Source organism: Hyperoodon ampullatus (genome assembly GCF_949752795.1).
Source record: "Hyperoodon ampullatus genome assembly, chromosome: 13".
In the NCBI taxonomy this organism is placed as follows: Eukaryota; Metazoa; Chordata; class Mammalia; order Artiodactyla; family Ziphiidae; genus Hyperoodon; species Hyperoodon ampullatus.
In genome coordinates, this window is record NC_136926.1 from 65,061,423 (window position 1) to 65,081,957 (window position 20,535).

General features: G+C 51.6%; 1 protein-coding gene across 5 annotated transcripts in view; it reads left to right on the forward strand.

Annotated features, from left to right (window-relative positions):
* CTIF (cap binding complex dependent translation initiation factor) overlaps positions 1-20,535 on the forward strand; it is a gene marked incomplete at both ends in the record, with an annotated part of 231,005 nt that overhangs the window by 32,866 nt on the left and 177,604 nt on the right. For all 5 annotated transcript variants that reach the window (XM_079718264.1, XM_079718265.1, XM_079718263.1 and 2 more), the window contains 2 exons: positions 733-837; positions 7,303-7,378. In XM_079718264.1, coding sequence (XP_079574390.1) covers positions 733-837; positions 7,303-7,378 — 181 coding nt within the window. The remainder of the gene's footprint in view (positions 1-732; positions 838-7,302; positions 7,379-20,535) is intronic.

Consider the following 20,535-nt stretch of genomic DNA (forward strand, 5'->3'; position numbering starts at 1 on the left):
CACCAGAGGTTATGGAAGGCGGGGGCTGGGGCGTGCGGAGAGGGGTCCAGAGAAAAGGAAGAATTTTCCGTGCTTCAGACTCTAGAAGCTTCCTGACGGGCCAAGTTGGAAGGGCAGGTATTGGCCAGGCTTCCTCAGGACGTGGGGATGGTGCCCCTGAAGGGTTTGCTGATGGGCTCTCCTGTCATGGTGTCCACTCCTTTGGAGAGTGATGGCCTCAGACCATGGATGGTGGTGGCCCTTTAGCTCAGCTCTGCCCCGGCCCTGGAACTGGCCAACTCTGGCTGTGCTCCAGGCTCACCCTGGCTCTGGCTCAGGCTTGCCCAGCATGGAAGTGCCGTGGGTCTCCTGAGACTGGTACTTGGGGGACCTGGCCTCCTGCTTCCCCAACTGACACACTCTCCCCAGGCTTTCCAGTGTTTCAGGTGGACCACTGTAGAGCGAGCATCAGGCCCACACTTGTGTTTTATAGGCATCTATTATCATACAGCAGGGTTGAAGAGAGGGGAAGGCTACACAGGCAAGCACTTGCCCTGTTGTCTGTGAGCACAGAGCTGACATTTCAGGCTCCATTCTGAGTGAGGGTCCCTGCCTGACCCCTGCCTGTGGCCAGTGGGCACTCCTTCTTCCTGCCCACCTCTTTCTGAGATTCCCTGCCTGGGCTGTGCCGGGGTGTCTCATCCCCATCAGTAACTGGGCTTGTCACATTTCTCACCCTCCCTCGCCCTCTAGTGGTGCCACCTGGGACCTGCAGCCTGAAAAGCTGGACTTCACCCAGTTCCACCGGAAGCTCCGACACACGCCCAAGCAGCCCCTGCCACACATCGACCGTGAAGGGTAAGGGGGACTCTCACGTAGGGGCTGGTGAGGTGAGGGACAGCTGTGGCTATACCGGGGCAGAGAGGGGCCTTTCCTTGGGCAGGCTGCTGGCCAGAGGCTCAGTGGCTCAGATCTGCAGGTTCACTGGCCTCTCTCCAGAATCCCTGCCCAGCCCCCTCCAGCCGCACTGCCTGCGCCCCTTCCTGACCACTCACAGTGGCCCTGCTGGCCAACAGTCTAGAGCAGTGGGTCTCACCTTGATAAGAACAGGGATCACCGGGTCCACCCGCAGAGTCTCTGATTCAGGAGGTCTGGGGTGGGGCCTGAGAACTGGCATTTTTCACAAGTTCTCAAGAACCACTGATGCTGCTGGTCCAGGGGCCCCACTTTAAGAACCACTGGGGTAGTGGTTGCTTTTACTCGGTCGTCTCACTTTTTGCTTAGTTCATGCATCAGTGTTTACTTTCCCTTTTAGAGATGGTGTCAGGGCCTGGGCTGACCTCCGGACAGGAATGTGACTCCAGCCACACACAGGGGTGTGAGACAGATGATTTCTTTTCTTCCTTCCTTCCTTTCTTCCTCCCTCCCTCCCTCCCTTCCTTCCTTTTAAGATAATTTTTACTGAGGTAGAATTCACATAACATAAAATTAACCATTTTAAGGTATTCAACTCTGTGGCATTTAGTACATTTATAATGTTGCATAACCACCACATCTATCTAGTTCCAAAACATTTTCAACACCCCAGTATAAAACCCATACCCATTAAGCAGTTATTCCCATTTCCCCGCACCCCTACCCCTGGCAACCACCAATTTGCTTTCTGTTTCTATGAATTTATCTATTCTGGAGATGTCTATCTATACCTACCTACCTATCTCTATATAGATATATAGGTATAGATATCTGGAGGTATATATATATATATGTATGGAATTCCATATATATATGTATGTATATATGGAATCATATGTGGTCTTTGTGTTGGGCCTCTTTCACGCGGCATAATATTTTTGAGGCTCATCCACGCTGTAGCTTATATCAGTACTTCAATCCTTTACATAGCTGAATAACATTCCATTGTTTATCCATCTATCTGCTGATGGATATTTGCGTTGTTCCCATCCTTTGGCTACCATGAGTAATGCTATTATGAACATTCATGTATAAGTATTTGTTTGAGTCTCTGTTTTCAATTCTTTCAGGGTCTTTGACTGGGAGTGGAATTGTTGGGTCACATGGCTAATTTCTGACACCAGTTCTGACGTGTGTGTATTTTTTCCCCAAAATCCACAAGCAGTTCTTCAACACTAGCTGGGTGTCCTATAATTCAATTCAATTCTGACACTGTCTCCCTGGATACAGCACCAGATACCAGTAGAAGTCCAGGTTGCTACTTGTGTTTCTGATCAACTGGCTATAAATCAGAGGTTCCCACAACCTCTCCTGGAGTTTGTTTAATTTGCTTGAGCAGCTCACAGAAGTCAGGCAAATATTTTACTTACCTGATTACAGTTTATCATGTAAGGATATAACTCAGGAACAGCCACATGGAAGAGATGCATAGGACACAGTATGGGGAAAGAGGTGCAGAATTTCCATGCTGTCTCTGGGTGCACCATTCTCCCTGAATCTCCACATGTTCACCAACCCAGAAGCTCACCAAACCCCGTCCTTCTGGGTTTTTAGACAGCCCTCACTACATAGGCATAATTGATTAAATCATTGGTTACTGTTGATTGATTCAATCTCCAGCCCCTCTCCCCTCCCTGGAAATCCGAGGTTGGGGATAAAAGTTCTTACCCTTCTACCACAGGGTTGGTTCCCCTGGCAACCAGCTCTGATCCTCAGGTGACCTAGGGACTTTCCAAATTTCACCTCATTAACATAACAAAAGATACCTTGATCACTCTCCACTTAGGTAATTCCAAAGATTTTAGGAGCTCTTTGCCAAGACTGGAGGTGAAGATCAGATATATCTTATTATAAATCACAATATCACACATGGCAATTCTATGTTTTAACTTTATGAGGAACAGCTAAACTATTTTCCACAGCAGCTGAATATTTTACATTCCCAACAGCAATACACAGGGGGTCCGATTTTTCCACATCCTCGCCAGCACTCGCTATTTTCCATTCTTTTCTTTTAATTATACTCATGGCTTTTATTTTTCCTTCCAGTCCTTCCCTGCCCACCCTTGTCTCCCTGTCACTTCAAGCTAAAATGTAGCCGATATTATGGGCTACATTCCTGCATCTCACCTGTCCCCCTGCTAACTCTGCCCACCCCACTCACACCCAGTGGTCACCCTCCTCTTGACGGCAGTGGTTTTACTGCAATGTAAGTGTGACAACCTGGGAGGGAGATGCTCGCATCCTTATTTCAGAGATGAGAGAAACGAAGCTCAGAGAGGCACAGTAACCTGCCCAAGTGGCAGACCTGTGATTTGAGCCCTTCTGACGCCATCCAGTGCTCAGGCTCAAGGATACAAGTGTATCCTTGAATTGGCTTGATCCCCTTAAAATTTTATGTAAAATTATGTGCACATGTATATTTTGGGGGGCAGGGGCCCATCACTCATATCAGACTTTCCCAGGGGACCCCATCTTCTCCCCATACCTCCTTTTTCCACTGTCCTGCCCCTGCCTGTGAGGGTCCTGTCCAAACTCTTGGGATGGTTTTTTCGAGTAGAGAGAGAAGTTGCCCTTGAACATGGAGGCATCCTGTTAGGAGGACATAGTGCAAAGCAGAGTCACAACCACGGGGCTCCCTTGGCCCTGCCTGACACCCGTCCACCCGCTCACCATGCCCTCAACCCTCTCACTCAGCAGCACTGGGGCCATTTTCCCCCTGAGCTGCTTGGCTGCGCAGGGCTGTGCCCTCCACACTTCTGAGTTTAGGAAAGCTGACCTTTGCTCAGCAGGTCAAGTTCAGGAGCTGCTTGTCTGCAGAAGCGATGCTCCCCGTCTGCCCTGTGGTGGGAGCCAGTTAGAGCTTGCGGTGTGCCATGGGAAAGGGAGGAGCATTGTGCACTTCTGAAGCCCAGTTACGAGTCCTGCTGGGTCCCCAAATGGTGAGGGACACACACACACACACACACACACACACACACACACACACACACACACTGTATACAATACGGTCCCAGAATAATGCCCAGAAGCGTTATTTCTATTCACTCTACTGTTAAAAAGAGACATGAACCCATTCATGATTGAGACTATGCATACACGTTCAGAGAGTACAGGTATAAAATAAGGGCCAGGTGTGCAGTTACGTAAAGTGGATGCGGGGGGCACGTGTAGAGAAGTGAGCACTGTGAGGGGATGAACTGGCTGCGGAAGCTTTCTGGAGAGAGGTGGCATTTCCCTGGGAAGCGCCCATCTCTCCTTTGTCCCCAGGGGGCACATGGATGGCAAAACCAATGGGGAAACTGAGGCCCAAAGGACAGAAGTGATGACACTGCCTCATGGACTGAAGGTATCCGTTGGGGAGCGAGTGATGAAGTCAGGCTTTCCGAAGGCGTCTGCACCAGTTCACACAAATTAACATCCTAACAGAACACAATGTGGCAGTAGCGACAAATGACTATCCAGGGAAGGAAAGGTTCCCCCTGTGCTGAGGGCCCTTGTCCCTTCTGGAGCCAGAGGAACTGGCCACACCTGCTCACCACCAGGCTCACTCACTCAGAGGAGCCGGCCAGATTTGCTGACAGTGCCCCGGGGTCTCCCATAGACACCTGGCTCTCTGACCAAATCCCATCTCTCCTGGGATCCTGGAGAGTTTGGGTGCAGCGTCCTGTGACCACCTTGTGGCTAAGCCAAGAACTGTGTCACCCTTGGAGTCCGGCCTTTCTGGGGATGGACTCCACATGCCCAGCCACGGCAGCAGCCCTTGGAAGTAGGGTACCACTCGGTTGCCAAGGCTTCCCGCAGCCCGTGTTTCCACGGAGGGACAGAAATCAGAGGAGGTTGTTACCTTGGAAACCCTGTTGGCAGCAGTGACTCAGCTGGTCTGTAGCAACCTTCTGCCCTTGGAACCTGCCTGCCGTCCCTCCAGGGAGTTCTGAGCCCCCGACAGGGCGGGCCTAGGGGCACAGCAGCCCTCCTTGCCGACCCCAGGGGCTGATGAGGTGAGACTCAAAGGCTGTGCCATGATGTGCTAGGCTGGTGCCCGAGGGTGGTTGGAGCCAGAGGTGTGTTACATGTTCACATGACCTGGGGGAGGGGTGTCAGCCCCAGAGTCCCCAGTTCCCTCCCCCTCACTGCCCCGGCACGCAGAGAACACAGATGTCTGTGAGCAGGTGGTGTCTTCACGGGCCAGCCTGTCTCTGCCAGGCAGACTTGTTAGTTGAAAGGCAGCTGGATGTTTCCAGACCCCTCTCCACCTCCTCTGCAGCCCTGCACGTCACCACCAGGCTGGAGGCTGAAGAGGCAAGAAGTCCCCTTACACCCCTCCCACCCCATCTCCACCGGCCAGAACCCAAGCTGTGCTCCCAACCCTGGCCTTCCAGCGCCATCTTGCCCCTTGGCCCCCTCCCCGCACCCCTCTGCAGCCGCAAGAACCCTGCCCTCCTTGCTGGCAACACCCTTGCGCTTAGCCCCAGGCCTTTGCCCTGCTGCCCTCTGCCTGGGACGCTCTCCAAGATTCTCTGCTGGACCATAGCACGTCCCACCTCCCCCCCACCTCCTCCCCAGGCTATTCTAGATGCTGCTCCTCTGGGAGGAGCTGCTCCGCGTCCCACCTCCCCCCACTCCCGCGTCCTCACTTGCCACCTTGCCACCGAGCACTACCACCGTGCTGTGACACGGAGGGCCCAGACCAAGCCGGAGCCCCCAGGGACACAAGCGTATGTTGAACGGGGCGTAGATCCTATCCCCCACCCCTTCCCCCAAGCTGTACTGGGTTTTGTAGCCACCCCGTTTCTCTTCCTTGGAGTTTCAGGGTGCCTCTGGGCACGGGACTTTCATAGCGCTTATCTCATGCTGCCCCCTACTGGTGCTCAGGTTCACTGCCCTGTAGACGGGCTCAGGACTCCTTGGCTAAGAGCTGTGAGCTGTCTGAGGGCAGGAACCACGTGGGATTTATTTTCCACGACTCCAGGAAAACTTGACAGGTCCAAAAACACAAGAGAGGCTTGGCAAATATTGGATCAAATGAACTAATTACTCTGAAATTTGAGAGTTGCATTAACTCTGGAACTGGAAAATGCTGCCACCAACCCATCAGGTAGCCCTCACCATACCTGGGCCAATAATAATAACAATACATAATAGTAATAGTAACTAATACTTACTGTGCACTGTGCATACACCAATCCCGGTTCTAACCGCTTATCTAAAACTCACCACAGCTTAGGGAGGTAGGAGCTGTTATTATCTTCACTTCAACAGATGAGGAATCTAGAGGCCCAGAAAAACTGAGTAACTTGCATGAGGCTGTGTTGGCTCTAGAATCTATGCTATTAATCAGTCACTGCACTGCCTTTTTGCCCCAATAACAATAACAACAAGGACAGCAAATATAACAGTCCTAGTAGCTCTAATATATTTCCCTTATTATTTGTTTTGTTATAATTTTACTGAATTATTGCCTGTATTTACCATGATTATATATTTTCTACATATACCTTTATTATAGCATTTGCTGAATGATGGGCACAGGTCTAGGCACTTCAATACATTAACTAATTTAATCCTCCAACCACCTTGTGATGTTAGGTGCTAGTAATTATCCCCATTTTACAGATGAGGAAACTGAGTTACAGAGAGGGAAAGTGACTTGAGCAGGGCCACCCAGTTAGTAAGTGATGCCACTGGGGTTCCAAGCCCTGCAGCTCCAGAGTCTGCACCCTCAAACATGTGGAAGATGTGGGCCTTTGCCAGTGAATCGGGGTCAGCACCTCTGGTCTGAAGCTGTGCCCACCCACAGAGGACATGAAGACAAAGCATCGGCATCTGAGCGGGCTTGCTGGACTGGCAAAGTCAGGCCCGGGAGGGAGGAAGCCCTATTGGGGGCCTGTGTGACCTTGAGAAAGTTGCTCGATCTCTCTGTTCATTTGCTTTCCCCTTGGTGTAACCGGGCAAAATGATGGGTTTTTGCAGGATCTGTGATACGTTGTGGGGCGTTCATTGGCAAGGCGCTTAACTTCTTTGCCTGGAAAGGTCAAGGGGAACTCTGGTATCCTTCACCTCCCTAGGGGATGGATGCCTTGTTAGTGCCTCTGCCCCACCCCAGGTCCCACATTCCTGCCTGCACAGAGTCCTTTGTCCTCAAGGAAGGGCCTGTGTTGCAGGCCTGAGGGAGTAGGGCACTTCTCCAGGGCCATTTCCCCCAGGTGGGACAGGCTGATTCTTCGGCCTTGAGGGAGAGTAGGACCTGGAGTCTCCTGACCACCCCTGCTCTTCCTGCTTGCTGGGCCTGGACAGGATGCATGAATGAGCTGTCCTTTCAATGTTGTTATGTCTTTTCTGGTCCAGGTGTGGAAAAGGGAAGCTGGAAGACGGGGATGGAATCAACCTGAATGACATCGAGAAGGTCCTCCCGGCCTGGCAGGTAGGTGCAGGGGCAGAGTCTCCACACACCCCTCCCCCTGCCCTCGGCCTGCTCAGGGCCTAAACTCTCCCACTGGCCCCTTGTTCCTGCAGGGTAGAGCTGGATGTACTGCAGTGGTAGGTGGGCCGGGGTGGGTACCTGCCTTGGTGCAGAGTGTCCCACTGTGATGTGTGTGTGGCAGCCTGTGCTCAGCTGTGCCACAGGTGCTGGTGGCAGACCTGACGTGGATGAAATGGCCCATGAACTGGCAACTCAGCAAACTGGGAAGCTTTTGTCCCGTGACCTGAAACATCTGAGGTGAGGCAACCTGCAGCGTGTTCCGGTGGGACTGGCAGGGCTGTCATGGTTTCACATGTGGTCAGGGCTATTTTTAGGCCTTTGAAAAGTGGAGTTGTCCTGCCAGCCTCCAGGTGTCTGATGTGCTTGCTGGTTCTGTCATTGATTGGACTCCTTTCCCTGAATCGGGCCGGGCTCCAGGACAAGAGGATTTACTCAGCAAAGAGACAGCAAATCGAGGTCCCTAGATGCTTCTGGTGCTGGGCTTTGGGCAGAAGCCGTAGGAGTGTAGCTGCTTCCGGGAATGAGGCTAGGCCTCCTGCAGAGGAGGGGAGCAGCAAACCCTCCTCCATGACCGATCCTGCCCCGCGTGACCCGCCACGCACTGCACTCACCACATCACGCTTTCCTCTCTCTCCCCAGTCTGTCTGGCTGTGTCAGCTGCATCCATTCTTCTCTTCCAGCTCCCTGCAGGACTTACCCACTTTTTGGTTGAGTGTTTATGCCTTGGGCCTATTAATGAGAGGCAATAGAATGAACAGTCAAGGCCTCAGTGATCTGATTGGGATGTGACTTGGGCTGGTTTTCCCTTGTGTTTCTTCCACTTGGAGTCTATTGAGCTTCTTGCATTTGTAGGTTTATATCAAATTTGGAAAAATTTCAGCCATTATCTTCCTCACCTCCCCCAGAACCCACCCTCTGGGGGATTCCAATTATATGCACGCTGTGCTTCTTCATATTTTCCCATGGTTCACCAAAGCTCTGCTTTTTTTTTTTTAGTCTTTTTTTCTGTGTTTCATTTTGGATAGTTTCTATTGCTATGTCTTAAAGTTCACTAAGCTTTTCTTGCAGTGTCTAATCTACTGTTAATCCTGCCCTGTATATTTTTCATTTCAGATATTATATTGTTCATCTCTAGAAGTTCAGTTATGGATTTTTTTTTTTGGTATTTATCTTCCATTTCTCTCCTCTTCATGCTCATGCTTTCTCCTATCTTCTTGAGCACATGGAATACTTTATAGTAGCTGTTTTAATGTCCTTCTCTACTAATTCTGTCATCCATGTCACTTCACAGTCTGTTTCTGTTAACTGATTTTTCTCTTGGGTATGGGTTGTGTTTTTCCTTGCATGCTTGGTAATTTTATATCAGATGCAAGATATGAGGAATTTTAGGGTGTTTGGATATTATTATTATTAATTAAAATATTTTGAACTTTATTCCAGAACACAGTTAAGTTACTTCAAGAGGTTGATCCTTTCAAGGCTTGCTTTTTAAGCTTTGTTAGGTGGGAAGCCTTTAGAGCAAAGTTTGCTCCACTACTGGGTCAGTAGCCTTCTGAAGTTGCCACTCAGTGCTTTATGTCCTAGGAGGTATATTTCCACCATGTCAGCTGGGAATACCAACTATTTCCAGCCGTGTGTGATCTTAGGGGATTACTCCATCAATTTATTGCAGGTAGCTTTTCACCAGCCCTGGAAGTTTTCTCACATACATTTCCTCACATACATACATTTCCTCACATACAGCACAAATTGGTGCTCAGCCAAAGACTCAAGGGCCTGCAATTTCTGGATTTCTCTCTGTGTGCAGCTTTCTCCTCTCTGGTACTCTGCCTTCCAAATTCTAGTGGCCTTGGACTCCCTGAATTTTGAACTCTGTCCCCTTAAGTCATTGAGACCACCGGGCTCTGTTTGGACTCCTCCCTGCCTTGAAGACTGGAAACTCACCAGGCACCAGGCTGGGGCACATGTAGGCACATTATAAGGGAAAGTGTGGTGACTTTATGCTGGAGAAACCTGTCAGGCTCCAACCTGACCAGGTGGTCAGGGTTAACATCATTAGTGTGGGGTGAGTGGACACCATGTACCCCTGATGTGCTGCACGGAGGAAGCCCAGCATCATTTCTGGGGTTTTCCTGCCAAGAAAGCACAGCCTGCATCTGGTCATGAGGAACCAAATGGAAAGGGCATCTTGTAAAACTGCTTGGACATGAAAGACCTAGGAATCTCCCAGACTGAAGGGGAGCTCCTGGACCATAAAGAAATAGAGACCTTGTTGGACAGTGGGAGAATGTGAATTGGGGTCTGTGGCAGTAGTGTTTCTTGGCTAGAAGTGTCCTGATTTAGGGGGCTATATGATGGTTAGGTAGGTGAGTGTCCTTGTTGTTGAGAAACACACGCTAGAATATATGCGGGATATGTGGCCTCGTGTCTGCAGCGTGTCCTCAAATGGTTTAGAACAAGATGAATGATAATGAGTGTGTAGCTCCACAGAGGGAGAGAGAAGCCGGAGTGAGGGGGAGGGGGGTTGGGGGGAGGGGCTCTGTGCACTGTTCTTGCAACTTTCCTATGCTTGAGAGAAAGATGATCAATAGGGTCTAGGCCATGATGTGCAGGTCAAAGGCACAGAGTATCGGCTAATGAAATACCCTCTGGCCTGGATCTGTACTAAATTCTCACAGCTAGTATAAAGCTAGCCCTGCCGCAAAAGCCCAAAGGTAAAGTACTCAGAAATCGCCACTTTAGCACTCCATTCCTAAATGCCTACAGCATTCATTATTGATAGAAAAAGTACATTTGAGAGACACTGACCTAGGTGAGGAGCCCCCTGCCCTAGGAGAGGTGTTGACCCCTCAGTGGCCTTTGAGCCAGAAAGCTGGGGCATCCTGTCCGGAAAAGTTACAGGTGTGACCACAACTCCTGTTGGGTGACTGCCTCCCAGCTCCTTGGGGAGCACAACAGAGGGCCTTTCACTCCCACTAGAAGGGAAAGGGAGCCAGGCCCTTACCTGGGGGAGGCAGCAGGGCGCAGGGGTTAAGGGCTTGGTGTCTGGACACCATGGCATCCTGGCCGTGCCACTGACTAGCCAAGGGGTCAGGCTAGTTACTTACCTTGCTCTGCCTGCTTCCTCCTGTGTAATATAGGATAATAACAGTATCTACGTCTTAGGATTGTCTGGAAGATAGAGCACATGAATTCACGTGAAGCACTGAAAACACTGCCTGGCACATAGGAGGTGCTCCCTCTGCTGGTGGACAGGCTCTGGGGCTCCCCACTTTCTTAGGAGGTGGGAGAGGGAGCTATTTCCTATACCCCATCTCCACCTTGTGCATTTGTCCTGAGTGGCAACCCAAGGAGTGCAGAAAGATTGCATCAGAGGTCACGAGAGTCAAAGGATAGGCGTCTGCCACAGACGTGCCAGTGACCTCCCTTCTGTGGGCCTTGGTTTACTCATCAGTAAAATGACACAGTTGAACTAGATTAGAGGTTTGCAAACTGTAAAGCTCTGGGATTTTCCAGAGGTGTCTCAGGGACGCTTCTGGAGTGGGGAGTGGGGTGGCTGAAGAAGCAGGCTCGAGGGGACCCCCACGCAGGCTCTCCCAGAACAGCTCAGCCTGTGTCTCTAAACCAGTCTTCTACAAATGGTTTCATTCGAAGATATGGTTCCACTACTGAACAGATTTTGAAAACCATCCGACCAAGGTCCTGCTCAGGTTTCATATTCTAGGGTTTTCTCTCTCTCAGGAACAATCCATCAGCAAACATTCTTGGTCTCTAGGCACTGCGTGAGACATCAGCTCTTAGAGGTGACATGAGTGGAAGCCCACTGCCCCTGGTCTCCATTCCCAGTCAGGATCTACACAGCAGATGGGCTTTGATACTCACACACACCAACACTTTGAACCAGCTTTGCCCTCAGAAAACTACCAACAGACAAGTCCCTGAGCAGATCTACAGCTTTCCGGGTCTTACCCTAGATCCACTGTATTAGCTATCTATTGCTATGTAATAAGTTGCTCAAAATTTAGCAGCCTAAAACAATAAATATTTGTTATCACACACAGTTTTTGAGGGTCGGGAATCTGGGAGCATCTTAGCCAGGTGGTTCTGGCTCAGGGTTTCTCACAAAGCTGTGATCAAGGTGTCATTTGGGGCTGCAGTCATCTGAAGGCTGGACTGGGGCTGGAGGACTCACTACCATGGTGGCTCCCTCCCATGGCAGAGGGCAGGGAACTCGGTTCTACCCTGGCTGCTGGCAGAAGGCTTCATTTACATGAGCCTCTCCATAAGCCACTTGAGTGTCACATCATGGCAGCTGGCTTCCTCCAAAAGGAGGGAGGAAGGAAGAGAGACAGATAGACAGACATAGACATATCATGGGTGAGAGAGTAGAGGGCATCCAACACAGAAGTCCTAATCTTTTCTAACCTAATCTTGGAAGTGACATACTCTCACCATGCCACAAGCTATATACGTTGATTGCACAGACCAACCCTGGTACAATGTAGAAGGAACTATACAAAGGTGTGAACATCAGGAGGCGAGGTCAGTGGGGGCCATCCTGGAGGCGGTGACCTCACTCACTGATTGTACCCAGGAATCTGTATTTGTTAAAGCATCACAGAATATCTGCAGTTTTATCAAGATTATCCACAAGAGATGAAAAGTTGTAGTTGATCATGCTCAGGGCTTGACGTCTCTTTGGGGTGTTTGCATTTCATATGGTACCATTAGGACAAGGCCAACAGGCCTCCTGATCCCAAAACATATATCTCTGGTGGTAGAATTTGAGGTCTAGCGAGAGAGCACGTCAGGGTGATTGTTTTCTGAATTTTCCTAGTGTTCTCCTAGACAAGGTTGGCTGGTTCCATTGTTTGGCCTTGGGGCCTCAGGGTCAGCTAGCCTAGCTATTGGCATTTGGGGTGGGACAGATCTTAATTGTGTGGACCTGTCCAATACGTACAGGTATTTAGTGTTCCCAGTTTCAACCACTGAATGCCAGTCACTGGGGAGAGGGCAGTCACGGTGACCACCAAAAACACCTCCCATTTTCAAATACATCTGGGAGACAGCATGCACCCAGCTGAAGACTGCTGAATGGGAAGGAAGCCCCACCCATAGTCTGGGGACCCCAGCCCATCCACAGCAGTTAAGGGCCTGAGCAGAGATGAGTGGGCTTCCTGGGGACTGTCTTAGACAGAAGTCAGGCTTTGAGGAGAAGAAAGAAACCTAGAGCCTCCCCTCCCCTCCTGGAGGCAGGAAGGAACAAAAATAGGAGGACGCAGGGAGAAGGTTGGCCTGAAGCTCATTGCCCACCTGCCCTCCACTTCTTTCACCCAGAAGAAGAGAGGCGGATATTTGTCTTAACGTTCAGTCCATCCTTCTGCCCGAGTTTCTACCATCATTTCCCAGCAGAACTTTGACAGGAACCTGATTATGCACTTGTTGGCGTGATAACCGGGGCGTATGTCTTTTTTTTTTTTTTTTAAACAAGACAGAATTTTTCAATCATCTGCTGTGTTCAGATACTATAGGCCATGGCATGATATTAAACAAACCCCCAAATCTCAGAGGCCTCACACACAGGATATTATTTGTCACTTACTGAGATTTCTGCTGAGGGTCTAGCTACCCTCCAGGGCAGCTCCTTTCCAAAGCAGGGGCTCAAAGGTCCAGTTGGATTCCATTCTGTGGCCCTACCATCTCAACCCACAGTATCCAGGTGGCCCTGGCAGGGGCAAAGAGAGAGCTGGAGGGTCATGATCTGGGTCTCAAATGCTTTGACCCAGAAGTATCATTTGTACTTAGCCCATTGGACAGTACTATTCCCATGACCCCATCCAAGGGCAAAGGGGCTGGCGGAGAAAGAGGCAGTCGGGTCAGCAACGGCGCGTCTGCCCCGATTTCCTATTTCCTTCGCTTGTTCGCCTAACTCTTCTTCATGGACAGGGGCTTTGCACCAGCCTTCTAGAGAGAGAGAGAGAGAGAACTGCATGAGATACAGTTGCCAGGAGCGACACAGTCTAGAAGAGAAATGAGACATGTGCTCTGATGACAGTAGTGCAGAGTTGCAGCTATCAACGCCTGAGCAAATGCTGGTGCCTTGCCCAGGTCAGTGTCCCTGTAGAGGGAAATCTGGTCCCCTCCCTGCATGCTCCATCTGCCTCTCCAGTGCCGTGCAGTGTCTGCAGCCTGGGGCTTGAAAGAATGGCTGAGTCAGGAGCCGAGGGCCCCAGTGGCCCCCCAACTTAATGCCTGTTGTAGATCTCTGGGAGCTCTAGCTTGTCTCTCACTGGGATTCACCCATGGGGCACATGTCACAGTGAGTGGTCCTCGGTGGGAGTGCCTCAGTCAGAGGTCAGCTGCTGATGCCTGGGTGCCTGTCCACGCCCCCCTCCAGCCAAAGCCAAGGACTCGATCCCTGGTGGTCCCACCTGGTTGTGTTTGCACAGTGGGCAATGAATCCAGGAACCCCACTGCTGGGACTCAGGCCCCTGGAGCCACCCAAGAACCTGAGGCAGCAGGGCAGACAGTAGGTACCCACATCCGCCAGGCACAGTTCTCCACCCATAAGAGGCGTTTAGTTGGTTAGTAAAGGCTGATGCTGGTGATGTTGACTGTCTCCAAGGTCTGCCTCCCTGTAGTGATAGTTGAGGGGGGAAGAGAGAGTGAGCTGGGCTGGGTGACAGCCAGCAGCCAGATGTCAGCATCCCCAAACTCAGCAGCCTCAGGGGAGCTGAAGCTAGCTTTGCTCCCCCAGAGCTCTGATTGGGAAGGGCACTGGAGTCCCTGAACGTGGTAACATGGATTCAGGAGGACATCCATCAGGGTTTCAGGCGGTGAAGCCACAGGGCAGGGCAGAAGCTGACACCTATACAACTGGGCTTAGAATGGAGTCCTGGGGGGTCCCGCCTGCATTTTTGGCACCTCTGTTGTGAACCGTGGAAGGGGGTTGGCCAGTCTGCCGTATTGGCAGTGATGTGGACATTCCAGCCCCCATCGTTTGTAATCCCGCTCCCAGGGTCAGGTATGGCAGGTGCAGAGGGACGGATGGCTGCGCCGTGATCTGCTCCCACTAGAGGGCACCAGCGCACCGCTCTGGAGACTCCGCAGTCACATTTGCAACGGGAGGTCCCTTGTCCCTAGCCGCCAAAGGTGTCCTTGCCTTGCGGGTGCTCAACGTGCAAATACGGTGCTTAACATTGTCCCCAAAATGACGCAGGCCCTCCAGGCTCAGGCCTTCTCCCCAGAACACGGGAGAAGAGGAGGCAGTGAAGGAGGCAACCGCACAAGTGAAGGAAGTACCTGTTTGGTCCAGGTGTCCCCTGCCATGCACAGGCCTGACATGCCTCCAGGGACCCCTCCCCCCACCTCCAATCCTCAGACCCCTGGGAACACGTGGCAGCTCCCGGGAGGGCACACCCATTAAGCCTCTATCTGCTGCACAGACAAGGAGGGTGCTCGCCCGCAGAGTGAGGCGTGCTGGTGGCCTTCCCCACACCAGACGGTTTCACCTGGGCCTGCAGGGGAGAGAGCCGCTGGCGTGGGGCTTGGAGAATTACGGAGTGCTGGCTTCTGCCCTTGGAAGGACGGGGGCTGGCGGGTGGTGCTGAGGGCATTGATGGAGCCCCATGAACTTGACTGAGTTCAACGCAAGGCAAGGGAAGCGACTCTGAATGGGTTCCGGTCTCCCCGGGCGCTCCCCTCTCCTCCCCCCTGGCCCAAGACCTCCAGCCGAGACACCACCCGAGGCTCCTTCCCCCTGAGGTGTGGTGGCTTGAACAGTTTCTCCTCAGGGCCCCGCAGAAATACTGCCTCTTTATTCCACACACGGCCCTGGATGCTTCTGCGTTTTAAACAAAACCCCAGTTGAAAGACACTGTTGTTGAGTTATCTCGTGTCTTGCCTAAGGCTTTCTGAAAGGACACATTTTGATCATTTTTCTTTGAATTCTCTGTCAGAAACGTTTCACCTGCCGTCTTTTGTCTGACAATGGGAACTGCATAACCCAACTTATTTTGCTTTCCTGTTAGGAAATTTTGAAACTAAATTCTGTGTCTGTCTGCAGTTAATTATGAGCTCACCCTGACCTGGTCAGGTCCGTTGCTCTAATCCTCTGGTGACTGACCTAGTTTAGTGCAGTGCATAATGTGTAGGCCCACTGATGTGAGGTCGGCATGGCGCACACACTGAACAAAGAACATGACTGAGTCGAGTGGGATTTCCGGCCTCCTGGATGTGCCCAAGTACTCTCTTCACATGGGACCCAGAGTGAGGACAGGAGACCAGCTAAAGGAGGGGGACAGTGAGGCTTGGGGTTCAGCACCCCATTTACCCGCTTGGCCCCGAATAAAGACAGGGTGAGAAGCACCCCACCCCACCCGCCAGGAATCTGAGGGACATGTGAGCTTTCAGAATGAAAATCACCGAGTGCTCGGAGGAATAAAAATGGTGGCAGATGCGGGAGCAGCCTTGTTCCTCCAGCAGGTGGCGCTGTTGCGGTGTGGACTCAGGGTTGGTGGGAAGGGGCTGCCCCACACTGGATTGAAGCGGCTGGAAGCCCAGTTCCCAGCCCTCCAGATGGGAAGGAGTGACTTTATCATTCCCTAGAGCTATACCAGCTCTGTGGCCAAGTCTTCTGGAAACTTCCAGGATATGCTAACTCACGGGCATGAGGATTATTAAAATATCCTGAGATGCCAAGGAGCAAAATCATGTAAAAACTAAGTCCCCCCTCACAACCCCAGGCCTGCTCTCCTCCCCAAATCCTGCTTCATGTCCCATCTTGGTCCCATGAGAGGTCCGGTCTGACTTCATTAACTGAGTCCACCAGGATTGACTGGGCATCTTTCTGTGGACCAGGCATTGTCTTAGTCATAATGGACTGAGTTTAAACGCAGGGGCCGCTGCCTTTTCAGTGAACCAGGACATGCAATTCTCCTAATGTCCCTGTAATGAGCATCTAGCAATGAATGACTGCAACGCAGTGCAAACACTGGCTAAGTGCCTTCCAGGCTCCAGGAACTGTGACGGTGCTTTCTTTTTCTTATCTTACTTATCCTCACATCGTCCCTGTGGAGGGTGTGCTGTTACTGATCTCCTTTTACAGACGATGCTGTCTCTGGTCAGATGTCACCTTCTCAGTAAAGCCTTTTGAACACCCCATTCCGTACTCCCCATTCCCGCCCACCCCCACTTAATTTTTCTCCATAGTGATCATCACACACATGCTTTATTTTATTTTATTTTTTTGATTTTTGATTTATTTATTTTTGGCTGTGTTGGGTCTTCGTTTCTGTGCATGGGCTTTCTCTAGTTGCGGCAAGTGGGGGCCACTCTTCATTGCGGTGCGCAGGCCTCTCACTGTCGCGGCCTCTCTTGTTGTGGAGTACAAGCTCCAGACGCGCAGGCTCAGTAGTTGTGGCTCACGGGCCTAGTTGCTCCGTGGCATGTGGGATCTTCCCAGACCAGGGCTCGAACCCGTGTCCCCTGCATTGGCAGGCAGACTCTCAGCCACTGTGCCACCAGGGAAGCCCCACATGCTTTATTTTTGTGGTCTGCCTTCTCCACTGGAATGTTACGTTCCATGCGGGCTCATATAGGTGCTCATTAAATATTAGGTGAATGACTAAATGAGCCCTGACTTGCTCCTATCCCAGAGGGACTCACCCCCAGCACCCCACAGTCCTTCACAGTGGCTCACGTAAATCGCGTACCGTCTGAGCTACGTGTCTGCACGTATCATCTCTGAATTCTCGTAACTGCCCTGTAGAGTGTAGGCACTACAATTATCGTCATCCTGCAGACAAAAAAACCGAGATCAAATACCTGCCCCAAATCACATGGCTTACAAATGGGGGAGTGGGATTGGAATTCAGGCAGCCTGGCGCTCCTTTGTAAGGAGTGACAAGGAGGAAGAGGTGATGGAAAAGCATTTTCTAATTCTAGGTGACTGTAGTCACGTACAGCAAGTTAGGGGTGAATGTCATTTCCTTAATAAGCAAGAACAAGAAAATGGACATCTTTCTTTTTTTTTTTTTTTTCTTTACTGCTGTAGGCACTAAAAATGGAAAGAGAGGAGGAGGGGTGGGGTGAGGGAGAGAGGAGCCCCTACTGACACCTTTGACAGAGGAAGAGATGTTTTTCCTTTTTTTTTAATCGGAAAGGTTTCCAGGGGCCTCCCCCCAACCCCTGCCGACTCCAGATCCTGCCCCGGCTCTGAAGAGGAATGCTCACCTAGGAGAGTCCCTCTGCTCTCTGGCCACCCTCCCACCCACCCAGTGCTTCCTCCCTCAGGGTAAAAATAGGTGCCCATACAATAAAGGAGGAGACCAGGACTTCTTCGATCCATGGTTTCCTGTCTGAGACCACCAGGTAGCAAGACCCATTGGCCATGGGCAGTGTGTGCTGTGAGGCCAGCCTAGTTTTATTTTTGTTGTTTGGGAGTATTTTTACAAGAAATTATTATTTGGGGCATGAAGAGTTTTGTTGGGAACAGCTAGGAAAGTTCCTGGGAAGCAGGCGACTGGCTGAGTCTGGACCAGGTTCTCACAGTCTCCGGCTGCAGGCAGAATGCAGGGAGGGGGGACTGGAGGTGACAAGTGCTTTCTGGCTCTAGGGCGTCCTGGAAACATCTGCCTCCCTTATAGGACAGCCTCAATTATCCGTAGCACAGTTAGGGTCTTAGACGGGGGCGGGCAAACTGTGGTCTGCAGACCAAGTCCAGCCCTCCAGCCTGTTTCTGCAAATAAAGTTTTATTGGCACATGGCCACGCCCATTCGTTTGTTCACTGGCTGTGGTTGTGTTTGTGTTATGAAGCAGAGTTGAGTAGCTGCAATGTGGACCCTACCACTGTCGAAGCCTAAATATATCCTATCTGGCCCTTTACAGGAAAAGATTGATAAACACTGATCCAGAGTATAAACAGAAAAAAAGCCCTGAGAGTTAAAACAGGTGACAAATAAGTTCATTCACTTGTCATCTGAGAGGCCTTCGGTTCTACATGCAGAACATCTTGGAATTCATCCAAAATGATTCTCTTCCAGCTCCCATTGCTTCAACTGTAACATGGGATCATATACGGATTTGACTTTCATTGCAAGGCTTTGCTGAGGGTCACAATATAAACCAGGTCGTATAATGACCAAAAAAACACTCTACAGGTGTGAAGTGGCCTTACTAAGTAGCTCAGTTACACCTGGAAGCAAGCACAGAACTGGGGAGCTTGACAGACAAGATGGGAACCATCCACACATCCCTCCTGTGATTTGGGGGTGGCAGTTGTGGGTGGAGGGATAGAGATTAGTTTGTGTTTCCCCAGCTCCTACGAAGACAGAGATCTCAAAGAAGACTGTGTGCCCCGTAGACCTCGTGTGTCCTTACCTCTCCCTTGTCCAATCTCCCTGCTCTTTCACGGCCCTGTCAAATTTCACCTGCTTGGTGAAATTGTCCTAGATGAATCAGACCACCATCCCACCATCCCAGTCCTGAGGGCTTTCGTGGGCATTTGGAGGACTTCATTGTAGGCCAGTTTTGAGGTTCTCCTTTTGTTTCACAGAGAGAAAAGCAAAGGTATGGCATTAGGGCTGCAGAACTAAGCAAGCAGTTGTTCAGAAGAAATGGAGGCCACGGAGAATGGGGGAGTCCCGGAGTCCTGAAGGGACATGTCCAACAGCAGAGAGGGCAGTTGGTGCAGGTGCTCGAGGCCTTGGAACCTGACCAAACAGGGACTCAACTGAACATTCTTGAGCAGAGAAATGTATGATGGAAGGAGGATTTAGGAAGCCAAGGGCCAAATCCTAAGGCCTGACCAATCCTTATGCTCTCTTCCTGGGACCTCTAAGGAATTCCTAGGATTGTACACATCTTCCCACAGTAGCCGAGGAAGGACGTTTCGTTGCTTCGTTAGGGACAGGCCGGGGTCCCTTAAAAAGAGGACCTTCCCCCAGTAGAGACATCATCTGGTCCATGCCCTGCTTTGGGCCAGACCATACCCAGAATCCTTTGCTGAGGGACAGGGGGCTTGTTCAGTCGGATGGGGGAGGGTGGGGGAGTAGCAGACCCAAGCAAGGCCAGACTGAAGATGGCCTCCCTCGTGACCTCTGCTGGGCCCAGGACATCTCACAGACAGCAAGAGCTGCTCTACCCACCCACCCCCAACCCCGGAATGACTTGGGCTTGGGAGGGGGAGGCCAGCAGAGGTACCAGAAGCCCAGGCCGAGAGCAGGCCCTAAGCTGGCCCGCGGGACCCTGGCTACCATCGCTCAGAGGCAGGGCCGCCCTCATGCACGCACACACCCCAGTGACCCAGTGGTCCTTCCAGGAGGGGCCCCAAAGCCCAGGGTGAGCGGGGTTACCCCACCTGCAGCCCCACCGTCTGTTCCTAGCGCAGTTTCCAGGACTGGTGTAACACCCCAGCTGTCTTGGGAATGTCCTGGTGACTTGGGTGACTAGGGTGCAACCTTCAACAAGGTTGCACCCTGGTCCAGCACCTTCCTGCTCTTGGGCGGTGGAAGGAGCAGCTGAGGCGGGGGAGGAGGAAGGTGTCGCTGAGGGTGTGAAGCATCCATTATTCCTTTATTAGCCAGGGTGCCATTTCTGGTCTCCTTCTCCTTCCTGGCGGAGAAGCCCGGTTATTTTCGTTTACCCCAGCTCCTCTCGCTGGGAGCAGCCGCCGGCAGGGCAGAGGGGGCGGGGCGGACAGGGCTACGTGCTCTCCTGCAGGCGTTTGTGAATGGGCCCCGGCTCCCAGGCTGCCCCGACGGCAGGCGCCCCCCCCAGGACGCGCTGACTCTTGCTGGCCGGCCGGCGTCTTTTCTAGCACTGCAGTGGCCAGGCAGGAGGAAGCTTTCTTCTGGCCCAAGAACAATACCAGGGTCAGCCCGGGGACCTCCCTCCTACACCCTCTTCCTTCCATTGTGAGCCGCTGCACAGTCCCAGGCCGCTTGGCTCTGCAAGCCAGGGGGGAGGGGGAACGGGCCCAGGAGAGATTAGCAATGTGTGTGACACCTCCAGCTGTCTGTCTCCACTTCCCAGGCTGGCCAGGATTCTGGAGGCCGCAGATGGACAGGTAGACCAAGCATGTGTGAGTGACCATTGG